The sequence below is a fragment of the Petromyzon marinus genome, unplaced genomic scaffold (assembly GCF_048934315.1).
Source record: "Petromyzon marinus isolate PM22_M1 ecotype Great Lakes invasive population unplaced genomic scaffold, UKy_Petmar_22M1.pri1.0 PM_G_Scaffold_45, whole genome shotgun sequence".
NCBI lineage: Eukaryota > Metazoa > Chordata > Hyperoartia > Petromyzontiformes > Petromyzontidae > Petromyzon > Petromyzon marinus.
The window spans coordinates 496,288-514,827 of NW_027422997.1; the positions used below are offsets into that span (position 1 = coordinate 496,288).

Here is an 18,540-nt window from a genome sequence, read left to right on the forward strand (position 1 = left end):
TATGGGTCTCTGTGTGAGTCTATGGGTCTCTGTGTGAGTTTATGGGTCTCTGTGTTAGTCTATGGGTCTCTGTGTGAGTCTGTGGATCTCTGTGCGAGTCTGTGGGTCTCTGTGTGAGTCTGTGGGTCTCTGTGTGATTCTATGGGTCTCTGTGTGAGTCTGTGGGTTTCTGTGTGAGTCTATGGGTCTCTGTGTGAGTCTATGTGTCTCTGTGTGAGTCTATCGGTCTCTGTGTGAGTCTATGGGTCTCTGTGTGAGTCTATGGGTCTCTGTGTGAGTCTATGGGTCTCCGTGTGAGTCTATGGGTCTCTGTGTGAGTCTGTGGATCTCTGTGTGAGTCTGTGGGTCTCTGTGTGAGTCTGTGAGTCTCTGCGTGAGTCTGTGGGTCTCTGTGTGAGTCTATGGGGCTCTGTGTGAGTCTGTGGGTCTCTGTGTAAGTCTATGGGTCTCTGTGTGAGTTTAGGGGTCTCTGTGTGAGTCTGTGGGTCTCTGTGTGAGTCTATGGGTCTCTGTGTGAGTCTATGTGTCTCTGTGTGAGTCTATGGGTCTCTGTGTGAGTCTATGTGTCTCTGTGTGAGTCTATGGGTCTCTGTGTGAGTCTATGGGTCTCTGTGTGAGTCTATGGGTCTCTGTGTGAGTCTGTGGGTCTCTGTGTGAGTCTGTGGGTCTCTGTGTGAGTCTATGGGTCTCTGTGTGAGTCTATGGGTCTCTGTGTGAGTCTATGGGTCTATGTGTGAGTCTATGGGTCTCTGTGTGAGTCTATGCGTCTCTGTGTGAGTCTATGTGTCTCTGTGTGAGTCTGTGGGTCTCTGTGTGAGTCTGTCGGTCTCTGTGTGAGTCTGTGGGTCTCTGTGTGAGTCTATGGTTCTCTGTGTGAGTCTATGGGTCTCTGTGTGAGTCTGTGGGTCTCTGTGTGAGTCTATGGGTCTCTGTGTGAGTCTATGGGTCTCTGTGTGAGTCTATGGGTCTCTGTGTGAGTCTGTGGATCTCTGTGCGAGTCTGTGGGTCTCTGTGTGAGTCTGTGGGTCTCTGCGTGAGTCTGTGGGTCTCTGTGTGCGTCTATGGGTCTCTGTGTGAGTCTGTGGGTCTCTGTGTAAGTCTATGGGTCTCTGTGTGAGTTTAGGGGTCTCTGTGTGAGTCTGTGGGTCTCTGTGTGAGTCTATGGGTCTCTGTGTGAGTCTATGTGTCTCTGTGTGAGTCTATGGGTCTCTGTGTGAGTCTATGGGTCTCTGTGTGAGTCTATGTGTCTCTGTGTGAGTCTATGGGTCTCTGTGTGAGTCTATGGGTCTCTGTGTGAGTCTATGGGTCTCCGTGTGAGTCTATGGGTCTCTGTGTGAGTCTGTGGATCTCTGTGCGAGTCTGTGGGTCTCTGTGTGAGTCTGTGGGTCTCTGCGTGAGTCTGTGGGTCTCTGTGTGAGTCTATGGGTCTCTGTGTGAGTCTGTGGGTCTCTGTGTAAGTCTATGGGTCTCTGTGTGAGTTTAGGGGTCTCTGTGTGAGTTTGTGGGTCTCTGTGTGAGTCTATGGGTCTCTGTGTGAGTCTATGTGTCTCTGTGTGAGTCTATGGGTCTCTGTGTGAGTCTATGTGTCTCTGTGTGAGTCTATGGGTCTCTGTGTGAGTCTATGTGTCTCTGTGTGAGTCTATGGGTCTCTGTTTGAGTCTATGTGTCTCTGTGTGAGTCTATGGGTCTCTGTGTGAGTCTATGTGTCTCTGTGTGAGTCTATGGGTCTCTGTGTGAGTCTATGGGTCTCTGTGTGAGTTTATGGGTCTCTGTGTTAGTCTATGGGTCTCTGTGTGAGTCTGTGGATCTCTGTGCGAGTCTGTGGGTCTCTGTGTGAGTCTGTGGGTCTCTGTGTGAGTCTATGTGTTTCTGTGTGAGTCTGTGGGTCTCTGTGTGAGTCTATGGGTCTCTGTGTGAGTCTAAGGGTCTCTGTGTGAGTCTATGGGTCTCTGAGTGAGTCTATGGGTCTCTATGTGAGTCTATGGGTCTCTGCGTGAGTCTATGGGTCTCTGAGTGGGTCTATTGCCTCTGTGTGAGTCTATGGGTCTCTGTGTGAGTCTATGTGTCTCTGTGTGACTCTATGGGTCTCTGTGTGAGTCTATGGGTCTCTGTGTGAGTCTATGGGTCTCTGTGTGAGTCTGTTGATCTCTGTGCGAGTCTGTGGGTCTCTGTGTGAGTCTGTGGGTCTCTGTGTGAGTCTGTGGGTCTCTGTGTGAGTGTATGGGGTCTCTGCGTGAGTCTGTGGGTCTCTGTGTGAGTCTATGGGTCTCTGTGTGAGTCTATGGGTCTCTGTGTGAGTTTATGGGTCTCTGTGTGAGTCTATGGGTCTATGTGTGAGTCTGTGGATCTCTGTGCGAGTCTGTGGGTCTGTGTGAGTCTGTGGGTCTCTGTGTGAGTCTATGGGTCTCTGTGTGAGTCTGTGGGTCTCTGTGTGAGTCTATGGGTCTCTGTGTGAGTCTATGGGTCTCTGTGTGAGTCTATGGGTCTCTGTGTGAGTCTATGGGTCTCTGTGTGAGTCTGTGGGTCTCTGTGTGAGTCTGTCGGTCTCTGTGTGAGTCTGTGGCACTCTGTGTGAGTCTATGGGTCTCTGTGTGAGTCTATGGGTCTCTGTGTGAGTCTGTGGGTCTCTGTGTGAGTCTATGGGTCTCTGTGTGAGTCTGTGGGTCTCTGTGTGAGTCTATGGGTCTCTGTGTTAGTCTATGGGTCTCTGTGTGAGTCTATGGGTCTATGTGTGAGTCTATGGGTCTCTGTGTGAGTCTATGGGTCTCTGTGTGAGTCTATGGGTCTCTGTGTGAGTCTATGGGTCTCTGTGTGAGTCTGTGGGTCTCTGTGTGAGTCTGTCGGACTCTGTGTGAGTCTGTGTGTCTCTGTGTGAGTCTATGGTTCTCTGTGTGAGTCTATGGGTCTCTGTGTGAGTCTGTGGGTCTCTGTGTGAGTCTATGGGTCTCTGTGTGAGTCTATGGGTCTCTGTGTGAGTCTGTGGATCTCTGTGCGAGTCTGTGGGTCTCTGTGTGAGTCTATGGGTCTCTGTGTGAGTCTATGGGTCTCTGTGTGAGTTTATGGGTCTCTGTGTGAGTCTATGGGTCTATGTGTGAGTCTGTGGATCTCTGTGCGAGTCTGTGGGTCTCTGTGTGAGTCTGTGGGTCTCTGTGTGAGTCTATGGGTCTCTGTGTGAGTCTGTGGGTCTCTATGTGAGTCTATGGGTCTCTGTGTGAGTCTATGTGTCTCTGTGTGAGTCTATGGGTCTCTGTGTGAGTCTTTGTGTCTCTGTGTGAGTCTATGGGTCTCTGTTTGAGTCGATGTGTCTCTGTGTGAGTCTATGGGTCTCTGTGTGAGTCTATGTGTCTCTGTGTGAGTCTATGGGTCTCTGTGTGAGTCTATGGGTCTCTGTGTGAGTCTATGGGTCTCTGTGTGAGTTTATGGGTCTCTGTGTTAGTCTATGTGTCTCTGTGTGAGTCTGTGGATCTCTGTGCGAGTCTGTGGGTCTCTGTGTGAGTCTGTGGGTCTCTGTGTGATTCTATGGGTCTCTGTGTGAGTCTGTGGGTCTCTGTGTGAGTCTATGGGTCTCTGTGTGAGTCTATGTGTCTCTGTGTGAGTCTATGGGTCTCTGTGTGAGTCTATGTGTCTCTGTGTGAGTCTATGGGTCTCTGTGTGAGTCTATGGGTCTCTGTGTGAGTCTATGGGTCTCCGTGTGAGTCTATGGGTCTCTGTGTGAGTCTGTGGATCTCTGTGCGAGTCTGTGGGTCTCTGTGTGAGTCTGTGGGTCTCTGCGTGAGTCTGTGGGTCTCTGTGTGAGTCTATGGGTCTCTGTGTGAGTCTGTGGGTCTCTGTGTAAGTCTATGGGTCTCTGTGTGAGTTTAGGGGTCTCTGTGTGAGTCTGTGGGTCTCTGTGTGAGTCTATGGGTCTCTGTGTGAGTCTATGTGTCTCTGTGTGAGTCTATGGGTCTCTGTGTGAGTCTATGTGTCTCTGTGTGAGTCTATGGGTCTCTGTGTGAGTCTATGTGTCTCTGTGTGAGTCTATGGGTCTCTGTTTGAGTCTATGTGTCTCTGTGTGAGTCTATGGGTCTCTGTGTGAGTCTATGTGTCTCTGTGTGAGTCTATGGGTCTCTGTGTGAGTCTATGGGTCTCTGTGTGAGTTTATGGGTCTCTGTGTTAGTCTATGGGTCTCTGTGTGAGTCTGTGGATCTCTGTGCGAGTCTGTGGGTCTCTGTGTGAGTCTGTGGGTCTCTGTGTGATTCTATGGGTCTCTGTGTGAGTCTGTGGGTCTCTGTGTGAGTCTATGGGTCTCTGTGTGAGTCTATGTGTCTCTGTGTGAGTCTATGGGTCTCTGTGTGAGTCTATGTGTCTCTGTGTGAGTCTATGGGTCTCTGTGTGAGTCTATGGGTCTCTGTGTGAGTCTATGGGTCTCCGTGTGAGTCTATGGGTCTCTGTGTGAGTCTGTGGATCTCTGTGTGAGTCTGTGGGTCTCTGTGTGAGTCTGTGGGTCTCTGCGTGAGTCTGTGGGTCTCTGTGTGAGTCTATGGGGCTCTGTGTGAGTCTGTGGGTCTCTGTGTAAGTCTATGGGTCTCTGTGTGAGTTTAGGGGTCTCTGTGTGAGTCTGTGGGTCTCTGTGTGAGTCTATGGGTCTCTGTGTGAGTCTATGTGTCTCTGTGTGAGTCTATGGGTCTCTGTGTGAGTCTATGTGTCTCTGTGTGAGTCTATGGGTCTCTGTGTGAGTCTATGGGTCTCTGTGTGAGTCTATGGGTCTCTGTGTGAGTCTGTGGGTCTCTGTGTGAGTCTGTGGGTCTCTGTGTGAGTCTATGGGTCTCTGTGTGAGTCTATGGGTCTCTGTGTGAGTCTATGGGTCTATGTGTGAGTCTATGGGTCTCTGTGTGAGTCTATGCGTCTCTGTGTGAGTCTATGTGTCTCTGTGTGAGTCTGTGGGTCTCTGTGTGAGTCTGTCGGTCTCTGTGTGAGTCTGTGGGTCTCTGTGTGAGTCTATGGTTCTCTGTGTGAGTCTATGGGTCTCTGTGTGAGTCTGTGGGTCTCTGTGTGAGTCTATGGGTCTCTGTGTGAGTCTATGGGTCGCTGTGTGAGTCTATGGGTCTCTGTGTGAGTCTGTGGATCTCTGTGCGAGTCTGTGGGTCTCTGTGTGAGTCTGTGGGTCTCTGTGTGCGTCTATGGGTCTCTGTGTGAGTCTGTGGGTCTCTGTGTGAGTCTGTCGGTCTCTGTGTGAGTCTATGGGTCTCTGTGTGAGTCTATGGGTCTCTGTGTGAGTCTATGGGTCTCTGTGTGAGTCTATGGGTCTCTGTGTGAGTCTGTGCGTCTCTGTGTGAGTCTGTCGGTCTCTGTGTGAGTCTGTGTGTCTCTGTGTGAGTCTATGGTTCTCTGTGTGAGTCTATGGGTCTCTGTGTGAGTCTGTGGGTCTCTGTGTGAGTCTATGGGTCTCTGTGTGAGTCTATGGGTCTCTGTGTGAGTCTATGGGTCTCTGTGTGAGTCTGTGGATCTCTGTGCGAGTCTGTGGGTCTCTGTGTGAGTCTATGGGTCTCTGTGTGAGTCTATGGGTCTCTGTGTGAGTTTATGGGTCTCTGTGTGAGTCTATGGGTCTATGTGTGAGTCTGTGGATCTCTGTGCGAGTCTGTGGGTCTCTGTGTGAGTCTGTGGGTCTCTGTGTGAGTCTATGGGTCTCTGTGTGAGTCTGTGGGTCTCTATGTGAGTCTATGGGTCTCTGTGTGAGTCTATGTGTCTCTGTGTGAGTCTATGGGTCTCTGTGTGAGTCTATGTGTCTCTGTGTGAGTCTATGGGTCTCTGTTTGAGTCGATGTGTCTCTGTGTGAGTCTATGGGTCTCTGTGTGAGTCTATGTGTCTCTGTGTGAGTCTATGGGTCTCTGTGTGAGTCTATGGGTCTCTGTGTGAGTCTATGGGTCTCTGTGTGAGTTTATGGGTCTCTGTGTTAGTCTATGGGTCTCTGTGTGAGTCTGTGGATCTCTGTGCGAGTCTGTGGGTCTCTGTGTGAGTCTGTGGGTCTCTGTGTGATTCTATGGGTCTCTGTGTGAGTCTGTGGGTCTCTGTGTGAGTCTATGGGTCTCTGTGTGAGTCTATGTGTCTCTGTGTGAGTCTATGGGTCTCTGTGTGAGTCTATGTGTCTCTGTGTGAGTCTATGGGTCTCTGTGTGAGTCTATGGGTCTCTGTGTGAGTCTATGGGTCTCCGTGTGAGTCTATGGGTCTCTGTGTGAGTCTGTGGATCTCTGTGCGAGTCTGTGGGTCTCTGTGTGAGTCTGTGGGTCTCTGCGTGAGTCTGTGGGTCTCTGTGTGAGTCTATGGGTCTCTGTGTGAGTCTGTGGGTCTCTGTGTAAGTCTATGGGTCTCTGTGTGAGTTTAGGGGTCTCTGTGTGAGTCTGTGGGTCTCTGTGTGAGTCTATGGGTCTCTGTGTGAGTCTATGTGGCTCTGTGTGAGTCTATGGGTCTCTGTGTGAGTCTATGTGTCTCTGTGTGAGTCTATGGGTCTCTGTGTGAGTCTATGTGTCTCTGTGTGAGTCTATGGGTCTCTGTTTGAGTCTATGTGTCTCTGTGTGAGTCTATGGGTCTCTGTGTGAGTCTATGTGTCTCTGTGTGAGTCTATGGGTCTCTGTGTGAGTCTATGGGTCTCTGTGTGAGTTTATGGGTCTCTGTGTTAGTCTATGGGTCTCTGTGTGAGTCTGTGGATCTCTGTGCGAGTCTGTGGGTCTCTGTGTGAGTCTGTGGGTCTCTGTGTGATTCTATGGGTCTCTATGTGAGTCTGTGGGTTTCTGTGTGAGTCTATGGGTCTCTGTGTGAGTCTATGTGTCTCTGTGTGAGTCTATGGGTCTCTGTGTGAGTCTATGGGTCTCTGTGTGAGTCTATGGGTCTCCGTGTGAGTCTATGGGTCTCCGTGTGAGTCTATGGGTCTCTGTGTGAGTCTGTGGATCTCTGTGTGAGTCTGTGGGTCTCTGTGTGAGTCTGTGAGTCTCTGCGTGAGTCTGTGGGTCTCTGTGTGAGTCTATGGGGCTCTGTGTGAGTCTGTGGGTCTCTGTGTAAGTCTATGGGTCTCTGTGTGAGTTTAGGGGTCTCTGTGTGAGTCTGTGGGTCTCTGTGTGAGTCTATGGGTCTCTGTGTGAGTCTATGTGTCTCTGTGTGAGTCTATGGGTCTCTGTGTGAGTCTATGTGTCTCTGTGTGAGTCTATGGGTCTCTGTGTGAGTCTATGGGTCTCTGTGTGAGTCTATGGGTCTCTGTGTGAGTCTGTGGGTCTCTGTGTGAGTCTGTGGGTCTCTGTGTGAGTCTATGGGTCTCTGTGTGAGTCTATGGGTCTCTGTGTGAGTCTATGGGTCTATGTGTGAGTCTATGGGTCTCTGTGTGAGTCTATGCGTCTCTGTGTGAGTCTATGTGTCTCTGTGTGAGTCTGTGGGTCTCTGTGTGAGTCTGTCGGTCTCTGTGTGAGTCTGTGGGTCTCTGTGTGAGTCTATGGTTCTCTGTGTGAGTCTATGGGTCTCTGTGTGAGTCTGTGGGTCTCTGTGTGAGTCTATGGGTCTCTGTGTGAGTCTATGGGTCTCTGTGTGAGTCTATGGGTCTCTGTGTGAGTCTGTGGATCTCTGTGCGAGTCTGTGGGTCTCTGTGTGAGTCTGTGGGTCTCTGCGTGAGTCTGTGGGTCTCTGTGTGCGTCTATGGGTCTCTGTGTGAGTCTGTGGGTCTCTGTGTAAGTCTATGGGTCTCTGTGTGAGTTTAGGGGTCTCTGTGTGAGTCTGTGGGTCTCTGTGTGAGTCTATGGGTCTCTGTGTGAGTCTATGTGTCTCTGTGTGAGTCTATGGGTCTCTGTGTGAGTCTATGTGTCTCTGTGTGAGTCTATGGGTCTCTGTGTGAGTCTATGGGTCTCTGTGTGAGTCTATGGGTCTCTGTGTGAGTTTATGGGTCTCTGTGTTAGTCTATGGGTCTATGTGTGAGTCTATGGTCTCTGTGTGAGTCTGTGGGTCTCTGTGTGAGTCTATGGCTCTATGTGTGAGTCTATGGGTCTCTGTGTGAGTCTATGGGTCTCTGAGTGAGTCTATGGGCCTCTGTGTGAGTGTGTGGGTCTCTGTGTGAGTCTATGGGTCTCTGAGTGAATCTATGGGTCTCTGTGTGAGTATATGGGTCTCTGTGTGAGTCTGTGGGTCTCTGTGTAAGTCTATGGGTCTCTGTGTGAGTCTATGGGTCTCTGTGTGAGTTCATGGGTCTCTGTGTGAGTCTATGGGTCTATGTGTGAGTCTGTGGATCTCTGTGCGAGTCTGTGGGTCTCTGTGTGAGTCTATGTGTCTCTGTGTGAGTCTATGGGTCTCTGTGTGAGTCTATGTGTCTCTGTGTGAGTCTATGGGTCTCTGTGTGAGTCTATGGGTCTCTGTGTGAGTCTATGGGTCTCTGTGTGAGTTTATGGGTCTCTGTGTTAGTCTATGGGTCTATGTGTGAGTCTATGGGTCTCTGTGTGAGTCTGTGGGTCTCTGTGTGAGTCTATGGGTCTATGTGTGAGTCTATGGGTCTCTGTGTGAGTCTATGGGTCTCTGAGTGAGTCTATGGGTCTCTGTGTGAGTCTATGGGTCTCTGCGTGAGTCTATGGGTCTCTGTGTGAGTCTATGGGTCTCTGTGTAAGTCTATGGGTCTCTGTGTGAGTTTATGGTTCTCTGCGTGAGTCTATGGGTCTCTGTGTGAGTGTGTGGGTCTCTGTGTGAGTCTATGGGTCTCTGAGTGAGTCTATGGGTCTCTGTGTGAGTATATGGGTCTCTGTGTGAGTCTGTGGGTCTCTGTGTAAGTCTATGGGTCTCTGTGTGAGTCTATGGGTCTCTGTGTGAGTTTATGGGTCTCTGTGTGAGTCTATGGGTCTATGTGTGTGTCTGTGGATCTCTGTGCGAGTCTGTGGGTCTCTGTGTGAGTCTGTGGGTCTCTGTGTGAGTCTATGGGTCTCTGAGTGAGTCTATGGGTCTCTGTGTGAGTCTATGGGTCTCTGCGTTAGTCTATGGGTCTCTGTGTGAGTCTATGGGTCTCTGTGTAAGTCTATGGGTCTCTGTGTGAGTCTATGGTTCTCTGCGTGAGTCTATGGGTCTCTGTGTGAGTGTGTGGGTCTCTGTGTGAGTCTATGGGTCTCTGAGTGAGTCTATGGGTCTCTGTATGAGTCTATGGGTCTCTGTGTGAGTCTATGTGTCTCTGTGTGACTCTATGGGACTCTGTGTGAGTCTATGGGTCTCTGTGTGAGTCTATGGGTCTCTGAGTGAGTCTATGGGTCTCTGTGTGAGTCTATGTGTCTCTGTGTGAGTGTGTGGGTCTCTGTGTGAGTCTATGGGTCTCTGTGTGAGTCTATGGGTCTCTGAGTGAGTCTATGGGTCTCTGTGTGAGTCTATGTGTCTCTGTGTGAGTCTATGTGTCTGTGTCGTACCGCGCGGTAATCCAGAAACATGTCCTTGAACGCGAGGAAGTCGCTGAATGTGAACAAGAGATCAAAGATGTCTCCTGTCATCTCCTCCTTGTGCTCCCTGCGACATCAGCACCACCACCACCATCATCACCACCACCATCACCATCATCATCACCATCATCACCATCACCATCATCACCACCATCACCATCATCACCACCACCATCACCACCACCCCCACCATCACCACCCCCATCATCACCTCAAACCACCATCACCACCACCATCACCACCACCACCATCATCACCACCACCACCACCACCATCATCACCACCACCATCCCCACTAGCACCACCACCATCACCACCATCATCACCACGATCACCATCACCACCATCACCAGCACCACCACTATCACCACCGCCATAACCACCATCACTACTACCACCACCCCTACTACCATCACCACCACCCCCACCATCACTACCCCCACCATCACCTCAACCCACCATCACCACCACCATCACCACCATCACCATCACCACCCCCACCATCACCACCACCACCATCCCCACTAGCACCACCACCATCACCACCACCATCACCACCACCACCATCACCACCACCATCACCACCACCATCCCCACTAGCACCACCACCATCACCACCACCATCACCACCATCAGCACCACCACCATCCCCACCAGCACCATCACCACCACCACCATCATCCCCACCATCACCATCCCCACCACAACCATCTTCACCACCACCATCCCCACCACCACCAACCACACCACCACCATCACCACCATCAGCACCACCATCACCACCATCAGCACCACTATCACCACCATCAGCACCACCGTCATCACCTCCGAGCTACATGACGGACATTGCAAGTTGTTGTTGTTGATGATGTTGATGATGTTGTTGTTATTGATAATGCTGTTGATGACAATAATGTTGCTGATATAACTCTATTGATGATGATATTGTTTGACGTTGTTATTGATGATGGTGTTATTGATAATGTTGTTGACAATGTTGTTGTCGATTATGTTACTGATAATGTTGTTGACAATGTTGTTGTTGATGATGTTATTGATAATGTTGTTGACAATGTTATTGTTAATGTTATTGATAATGTTGTTGACAATGTTGTTGATGATATTATTGATGTTGTTGACAATGTTGTTGTTGATGATGTTATTGATAATGTTGTTGACAATGTTATTGTTAATGATGTTATTGATATTGTTGTTTACAATGTTGTTGTTGATGATGTTATTGATAATGTTGTTGACAATGTTGTTGTTGATGATGTTATTGATAATGTTGTTGACAATGTTGTTGTTGATGTTATTGATAATGTTGTTGACAATGTTGTTGTTGATGATGTTATTGATAATGTTGTTGACAATGTTATTGTTAATGATGTTATTGATAATGTTGTTGACAATGTTGTTGTTGATATTATTGATATTGTTGTTGACAATGTTGTTGTTGATGATGTTATTGATAATGTTGTTGACAATGTTGTTGTTGATGATGTTATTGATAATGTTGTTGACAATGTTGTTGTTGATGATATTGATAATGTTGTTGACAATGTTGTTGTTGATGATGTTATTGATAATGGTGTTGACAATGTTGTTGATGACTGTTATTGATAACGTTGTTGACAATGTTGTTGTTGATATTATTGATATTGTTGTTGACAATGTTGTTGTTGATGATGTTATTGATAATGTTGTTGACAATGTTGTTGTTGTTGATGATGTTATTGATAATATTGTTGACAATGTTGTTGTTGATGATGTTATTGATAATGTTGTTGCCAATGTTGTTGATGACTGTTATTGATAATGTTGTTGACAATGTTGTTGTTGATGATGTTATTGATAATGTTGTTGACAATGTTGTTGTTGATTATGTTATTGAAAATGTTGTTGACAATTTTGTTGTTGATGATGCTATTGATAATGCCGTGTTTTATGTGATTCACGTTGTTCATGCTGTTGACGGTGAAGTTATTGATGCTGGTGAAGTTATTGATAATGTTGATGGTGATGTTGATGGTGATGAAGACGCTCATGTTGTTGATGTTGATGGTGCTGTTGATGGTGATGTTGGTGGTGATTTTGATGTTGATGGTGATGTTGATGGTGATGCTGATGGCGATGTTGATGGTAGTGGTGATGTTGATGGTGATGTTGATGGCGATGTTGATGGTGATGGTAGTGGTGATGTTGGTGGTGATGTTGGTGGTGATGGTGATGTTGATGGTGATGTTGGTGGTGATGTTGATGGTGATGTTGGTGGTGATGTTGGTGGTGATGTTGATGTTGGTGGTGATGTTGGTGGTGATGGTGATGTTGATGTTGGTGATGTTGATGTTGATGGTGATGTTGGGGGTGATGTTGATGTTGGTGATGGTGATGTTGGCGGTGATGTTGATGTTGGTGGTGATGTTGATGTTGGTGGTGATGTTGATGGTGATGTTGATGGTGATGTTGGTGGTGATGTTGATGGTGATGGTGGTGTTGATGGTGATGTTGATGGTGATGTTGGTGGTGATGTTGATGGTGATGTTGATGGTGATGTTGATGGTAATGCTGATGGCGATGTTGATGGTAGTGGTGATGTTGGTGGTGATGTTGGTGGTGATGTTGATGGTGATGTTGGTGGTGATGTTGATGGTAATGTTGATGTTGGTGATGTTGGCGGTGATGTTGGTGGTGATGTTGATGGTGATGTTGGTGATGTTGGTGGTGATGTTGATGGTGATGTTGATGGTGATGTTGGTGTTGATGGTGATGTTGGTGGTGATGTTGATGGGGATGTTGGTGGTGATGTTGATGGTGATGTTGATGGTGATGTTGATGTTGGTGTTGATGTTGATGGTGGTGATATTGGTGATGCTGGTGATTTTGGTGGTGATGGTGATGTTGATGTTGGTGTTGATGTTGATGGTGATGTTGGTGGTGATGTTGGTGGTGATGTTGATGATGATATTGGTGATGTTGGTGGTGATGGTGATGTTGATGGTGATGTTGATGTTGGTTTTGATGGTGATATTGGTGATGTTGACTCACGGGAGGGACTGCACGAATGTAGCCATGCTGAACCCAGGCAATCGCGCACTCAGCTGAGCGGTAATGTAGCCCTCAATGAGCTCCATCTGCAACATCGCAACATCACCATCAACATCAACATCACCATCAACATCACCATCAACATCACCACCAACATCACCAACATCACCAACATCACCATCAACATCACCATGACCACCATCACCATCACTGGGGGGCACGTGCCACTCAACTCAACTCCACCCAACACAACTCCAGTCAACTCATCTCTACTCCACTCAACACAACTCCACCCAACTCAACACAACTCCACCCAACACAACTCCACCCAACACAACTCCACCCAACTCAACTCAACACAACTCAACTCAACTCCACACAACTCCACACAACTCCACCCAACACAACTCCACCCAACACAACTCCACCCAACACAACTCCATCCAACACAACTCCACCCAACTCAACTCCACACAACTCCACCCAACTCAACACAACTCCACCCAACTCAACTCAACTCCACCCAACTCAACTCAACTCCACCCAACTCAACACAACACAACTCCACCCAACTCAACTCAACTCCACCCAACTCAACACAACTCAACTCCACTCCACTCAACTCCACCCAACTCAACTCCACCCAACTCAACTCAACTCCACCCAACTCAACACAACACAACTCCACCCAACTCAACTCAACTCCACCCAACTCCACTCAACACAACTCCACCCAACTCAACTCCACCCAACACAACTCAACTCCACTCCACTCAACTCAACTCCACCCAACTCAACTCCACCCAACACAACTCAACTCCACCCCAACTCAACTCCACCCAACTCAACTCCACCCAACTCAACACAACTCCACCCAACTCAGCTCAACTCCACCCAACACAACTCCACCCAACTCAACACAACTCCACCCAACTCAGCTCAACTCCACCCAACTCAACACGACTCCACTCAACTCAACTCCACCCAACTCAACACAACTCCACCCAACTCAACACAACTCCACCCAACTCAACTCAACTCAACTCCACCCAAATCAACTCCACCCAACTCAACTCAACACAACTCAACTCCACACAACTCCACACAACTCAACTCAACTCCACCCAACTCAACTCAACTCCACCCAACTCAACACAACACAACTTCACCCAACTCAACTCCACCCAACACAACTCCACCCAACTCAACTCAACACAACTCAACACAACTCAACTCCACACAACTCCACTCAACTCCACCCAACTCAACACAACACAACTCACTCAACACAACTCCACCCAACTCCACTCCACTCAACTCCACTCAACTCAACTCCACCCAACTCAACACAACTCCACCCAACTCAACTCCACCCAACTCAACTCCACCAAACACAACTCCACCCAACTCAACTCAACTCAACTCCACCCAACTCAACTCCACCCAACTCAACTCCACCCAACACAACTCAACTCCACCCCAATTCAACTCCACCCAACTCAACTCAACTCCACTCAACTCCACCCAACTCAACTCAACACAACTCCACCCAACTCAACTCAACTCCACCCAACTCAACACAACTCCACCCAACTCAACTCCACCCAACTCAACACAACTCCACCCAACTCAACTCAACTCCAACTCAACTCCACCCAAATCAACTCCACCCAACTCAACTCATCACAACTCCACCCAACTCAACACAACTCAACTCAACACAACTCCACCCAACTCAACACAACTCAACACAACTCAACTCAACACAACTCCACCCAACTCAACTCAACTCCACCCAACTCAACTCAACTCCAACTCAACTCCACCCAACTCAACTCAACTCCACCCAACTCAACACAACTCCACCCAACTCAACTCCACCCAACTCAACGCCACCCAACTCAACACAATTCCACCCCACCCCACACAAGGCGTGTGTGTGTGCGTGTGTATGTGTGTGCATATGTGTGTATGTGCGTGTGTGCGCACGTACATGCGTACGTGCGCAAGTGCGTATGTGTATACGTGTGTGTGCGTGTGCGTGTGTATGTGTGTGCATGTGTGTGCGCATCAGTAGGCCTGGGCTCTGGGTCATTCTTCGTGCTTTTGGAGTACCTGACCCTCTGCTCACGATCATTAAGGGCCTTCATGATGGTGAGCGGGCCCGGGTAAAACTACGTGGCCGGGAGTCAGACCCATTCCCTGTACACCTTGGGATGCGACAGGGATGTCCTATGGCTCCCACATTATTTAACATCTATTTTGACCACATAGTTCGTGAAGCCTTCAATAGCTGTACCGGGGGAATCTTCATATGGTAGATATAATGGGAGGTTAATCGATGCCCGGGTGCGGTCAAGGGATGGCTCCCTATTGCTCAACCACGTTATGTATGATGATGATTTGGTAATAGCTGCTCAGTCAGAGGAGGAGTTGGAGACGCTGCTGCTGAGACTGGAGCGTGCCACTAAGAGGTGGGGCCTTACCATCAGCCCCACCAAAACTAAGCACCTGCCTGGGTATTCTGTACCATCGGACACTCCACCCCCACAACTCCCAATCGGTGATGGGCAGTTGTGGAGAGAGTGGAGAGTTTCCCATACCTGGGCAGTGTGCTTATGACTGGCTCCAGTTTAACAGCAGAGGTCTCACTCCGAATCAGTCGAGCGGCAATATCTTTTCATCGGTTGCGTAACGCTGTGTGGAAGCTACCTGGTCTGTCGCTCCGCACTAAGCTTCAGGTCTTCTCGGCCACGGTCATTCCCTCCCTTCTCTACGCTTGCGAAACGTGGACCCCCCTAATGGAACATCTTCGCCGGTTAGAAACATTTAGGCTGGCCTGCCTACGATCCATCCTGGGTTTAACCAGACTGGATTGTGTGAGGAGCTCACAAATCCTTGAAAGATCTGGGCAGGGTCCCATCGGTGAGCTCCTCCGGCAGGCAAGGCTGCGATGGCTGGGTCATGTAGCCCGCATGCCTAGCCACCGCATGCCGAAACAGCTTTTGTTTGGCCGGATTGAGGGGGCTAAGCGGGCGCGGCACGGGCTAGAGAAGAGATGGAGTGATGTGGTACAGGAGGACGTGGAGCTGAGTGGACTTGCCGATGACCGGTACCAGCGGTGTCAAGATCGGCCTCTGTGGAGGAGGCTCGTGAAGGATGCTACTGGGCAGTTGGAGGCAGTCGCCCTCCAACAACAACGGAGGACGGAGGAGCAACGCTCAGAACAACGAGCGGAGTGGCGGGTGGCTAAAGCACAGCAGGTTGGCACAGAACGGGGCACAGGTGGTGCATCAGCCAGTCATCTCAGTCAGTCGACCCGTGGCACCTGGGTCTGCCCCGTGACCTCCTGCCAGCGGGCGTTCGAAACTTCACGTGGCCTCAGGGTACACATAGCCTGGCATAAGCGTCGTGGTGACGTCACCGCCACTTAGTGGCGAATGGCGGTTGTTGTTGTTGTTGTGTGTATGTGTGTGTGTGTATGTGTGTGTATGTGTATGTGTGTGTATGTGTGTATATGTGTATGCGGCGTAATACGTATTGGTGGAAGATCTGTGTGTGTGTGTGTATGTGTATGTGTGTGTATGTGTGTGTGTGCGGCGTAGTACGTATTGGTGGAAGATCTGTGTGTAGCTGAGTTTGTTCTCCTCCGTGTCCTCAAACTCGCGGTAGTTCTCGTCCATGAATCTACGCTGCATCTCCTGGAAGCCTCCGTCTGCCCAGTGCCACGCATGGGGGGCAGGGGGGGGGCAGGGGGGGAGCAGGGGGGGGGGGCAGGGGGGGCGGGGGGGGTAGAAAATAATATACGGTCAAACACGACTCGCTGAGTCCTCGCAAGCTCCTCTCCACGCCAGGACTATCCACGGCCAGTGCCGTCATCATTACCATAGCCACCACCGCCATCGCAAATACTTTACCATAGCCACCGCCACCGCCATTGCAAATACTGTCATCACCATCACCACTATCACAGAATAATTACCATACCACCATCACAAATACTGTCATCACCATCACCACCACCACTATCACAGAATCATTACCATACCACCACCATCACAAATACTGTCATCACCACCACCACCACCACCACTATCACAGAATCATTACCATACCACCACCACCATCACAAAACTGTCATCACCACCACCACTATCACAGAATCATTACCATATCACCACCACCATCACAAATACTGTCATCACCACCGCCACCACCACTATCACAGAATCATTACCATACCACCACCACCATCACAAATACTGTCATCACCACCGCCACCACCACTATCACAGAGTGAGTCACCGCAACCTCGCCTCTACACCGAGAACCAGGACTGCCATGTTCGCTGCTGGACCATCATTGCCATCACCAAAGACAAAGATCCCCCGTGTGGCCTGTAACAGACTGTAGGGGCAAGCGCTGTTAGTGAGCAGCACCTATGAAGGCCGGAATGGTACACGAGGGGGTGGGTGGCCAGCACCACGCCCGGCCGCCTTTGTCTCCCCAGTGGCGATGTTTACACACCGCAGCAGGTACTCATTTGAGGCAGCAAATACTCTGAATAGAAATATTAATTCATACGGGAGGAATCCGATGAGCTATAAAGCTCTTCTTTATATATATATTTTATAAAACAGATGTCCAGCAGGGCCAGAACGTTACGGCAAACGGACAATGCAACAGAAGCACACGACAGGAGTTCCAAGCGCAGGAGAGGTGAGCACATCACCAACAACAACAAGTACAGAAATAACACGAAGCCATTTGACGTGGCCAGGTAAAGCCCACCGAGCTACGGGCCTCTTTTCGCCGCAGCCACGTGGCCACTCAAATGATGGCCTCAAGGTAGCAGATCATCGCGTGGAGAATTTATCTAAATAATCTTCACCGCCGTCACCGCGCGTCACCACGGCCATCACAGCAGTCACCACCGTCACCGCCGTCACCGCCGTCACCGTGCGTCACCACCGTCACCACCGTCACCACCGTCACCGCGCGTCACCACCGTCACCGCGCGTCACCACCGTCACCACCGTCACCACCGTCACCGCGCGTCACCACCGTCACCGCGCGTCACCACCGTCACCACCGTCCCCACCGTCACCACCATCACCACCGTCACCGCCGTCACCACCGTCACCGCGCGTCACCACCGTCACCACCGTCACCACCGTCACCACGCGTCACCGCCGTCACCGCCGTCACCGCCGTCACCGCCGTCACCGCCGCAACCTCCTCCACCCTCCGCTCCACGCTGAGCATCAGGACAGCCGCTGAAGACAAACGGACGGAGGGACAGACGACACAGAGGGAGGGACAGATGACACAGGGGGAGGGACAGACGACACACAGGGAGGGACAGACGACACAGGGAGGGACAGACGACACAGAGGGAGGGACAGACGACACACAGGAACAGACGACACAGAGGGAGGGACAGACGACACAGAGGGACAGACGACACACAGGGAGGGACAGACGACACACAGGGACAGACGACACAGAGGGAGGGACAGACGACACAGGGGGAGGGACAGACGACACAGAGGGACAGACGACACACAGGGAGGGACAGACGACACAGACAGAAGGGCAGACGACACAGACAGATAGACAGACGACACAGACAGAAGGGCAGACGACACGGACGGAGGGACGAACGACACGGAGGGAGGGGACACTGCAACGCTACCCATGATGATTTCCTCCAGGTGGCCGATGACCAGGTCGAAGGACGCGTCCACGGAGTCCGGCCTGCGGCACGCACACAAAGACGGAGATCCCCCGTGTGGCCTTAGCAGGCAGAACCAAAGTAACTGCAAGGTAAAAACCTTTGTGGGCTGCGAGTGGCTTGCTCTGTGAGTGTTTCGCGAGAGCAGCAACATCTTTAAATAAATATTAATTTGATACACGAGCGAGGGTCTTAGCGATACGAGTAGTGGACGTGTAGACGCGTTGCACCGCCGAGCGTCACGTGATCACAGCAGATGTGCGGGTGCTTTGATGCGCGATTGCCTTGGGTGACGAACACGTTTCCGGAACGAATCATAGCTCGCCATCCGAG

At 50.2% G+C, this 18,540-nt stretch overlaps 1 protein-coding gene across 1 annotated transcript in view; it reads right to left on the reverse strand.

Moving 5' to 3' along the window:
* The window catches only part of LOC116938480 (ADP-ribosylation factor-like protein 2-binding protein), a 307,932-nt gene that overhangs the window by 266,588 nt on the left and 22,804 nt on the right, over positions 1 to 18,540 (reverse strand). The window contains exons 3-6 of the mRNA XM_076061941.1: positions 18,169 to 18,230; positions 16,082 to 16,188; positions 12,474 to 12,559; positions 9,396 to 9,492 (exon numbers count right to left, since the gene is read on the reverse strand). Of these exons, the coding sequence (XP_075918056.1) occupies positions 9,396 to 9,492; positions 12,474 to 12,559; positions 16,082 to 16,188; positions 18,169 to 18,230 (352 nt within the window). The remainder of the gene's footprint in view (positions 1 to 9,395; positions 9,493 to 12,473; positions 12,560 to 16,081; positions 16,189 to 18,168; positions 18,231 to 18,540) is intronic.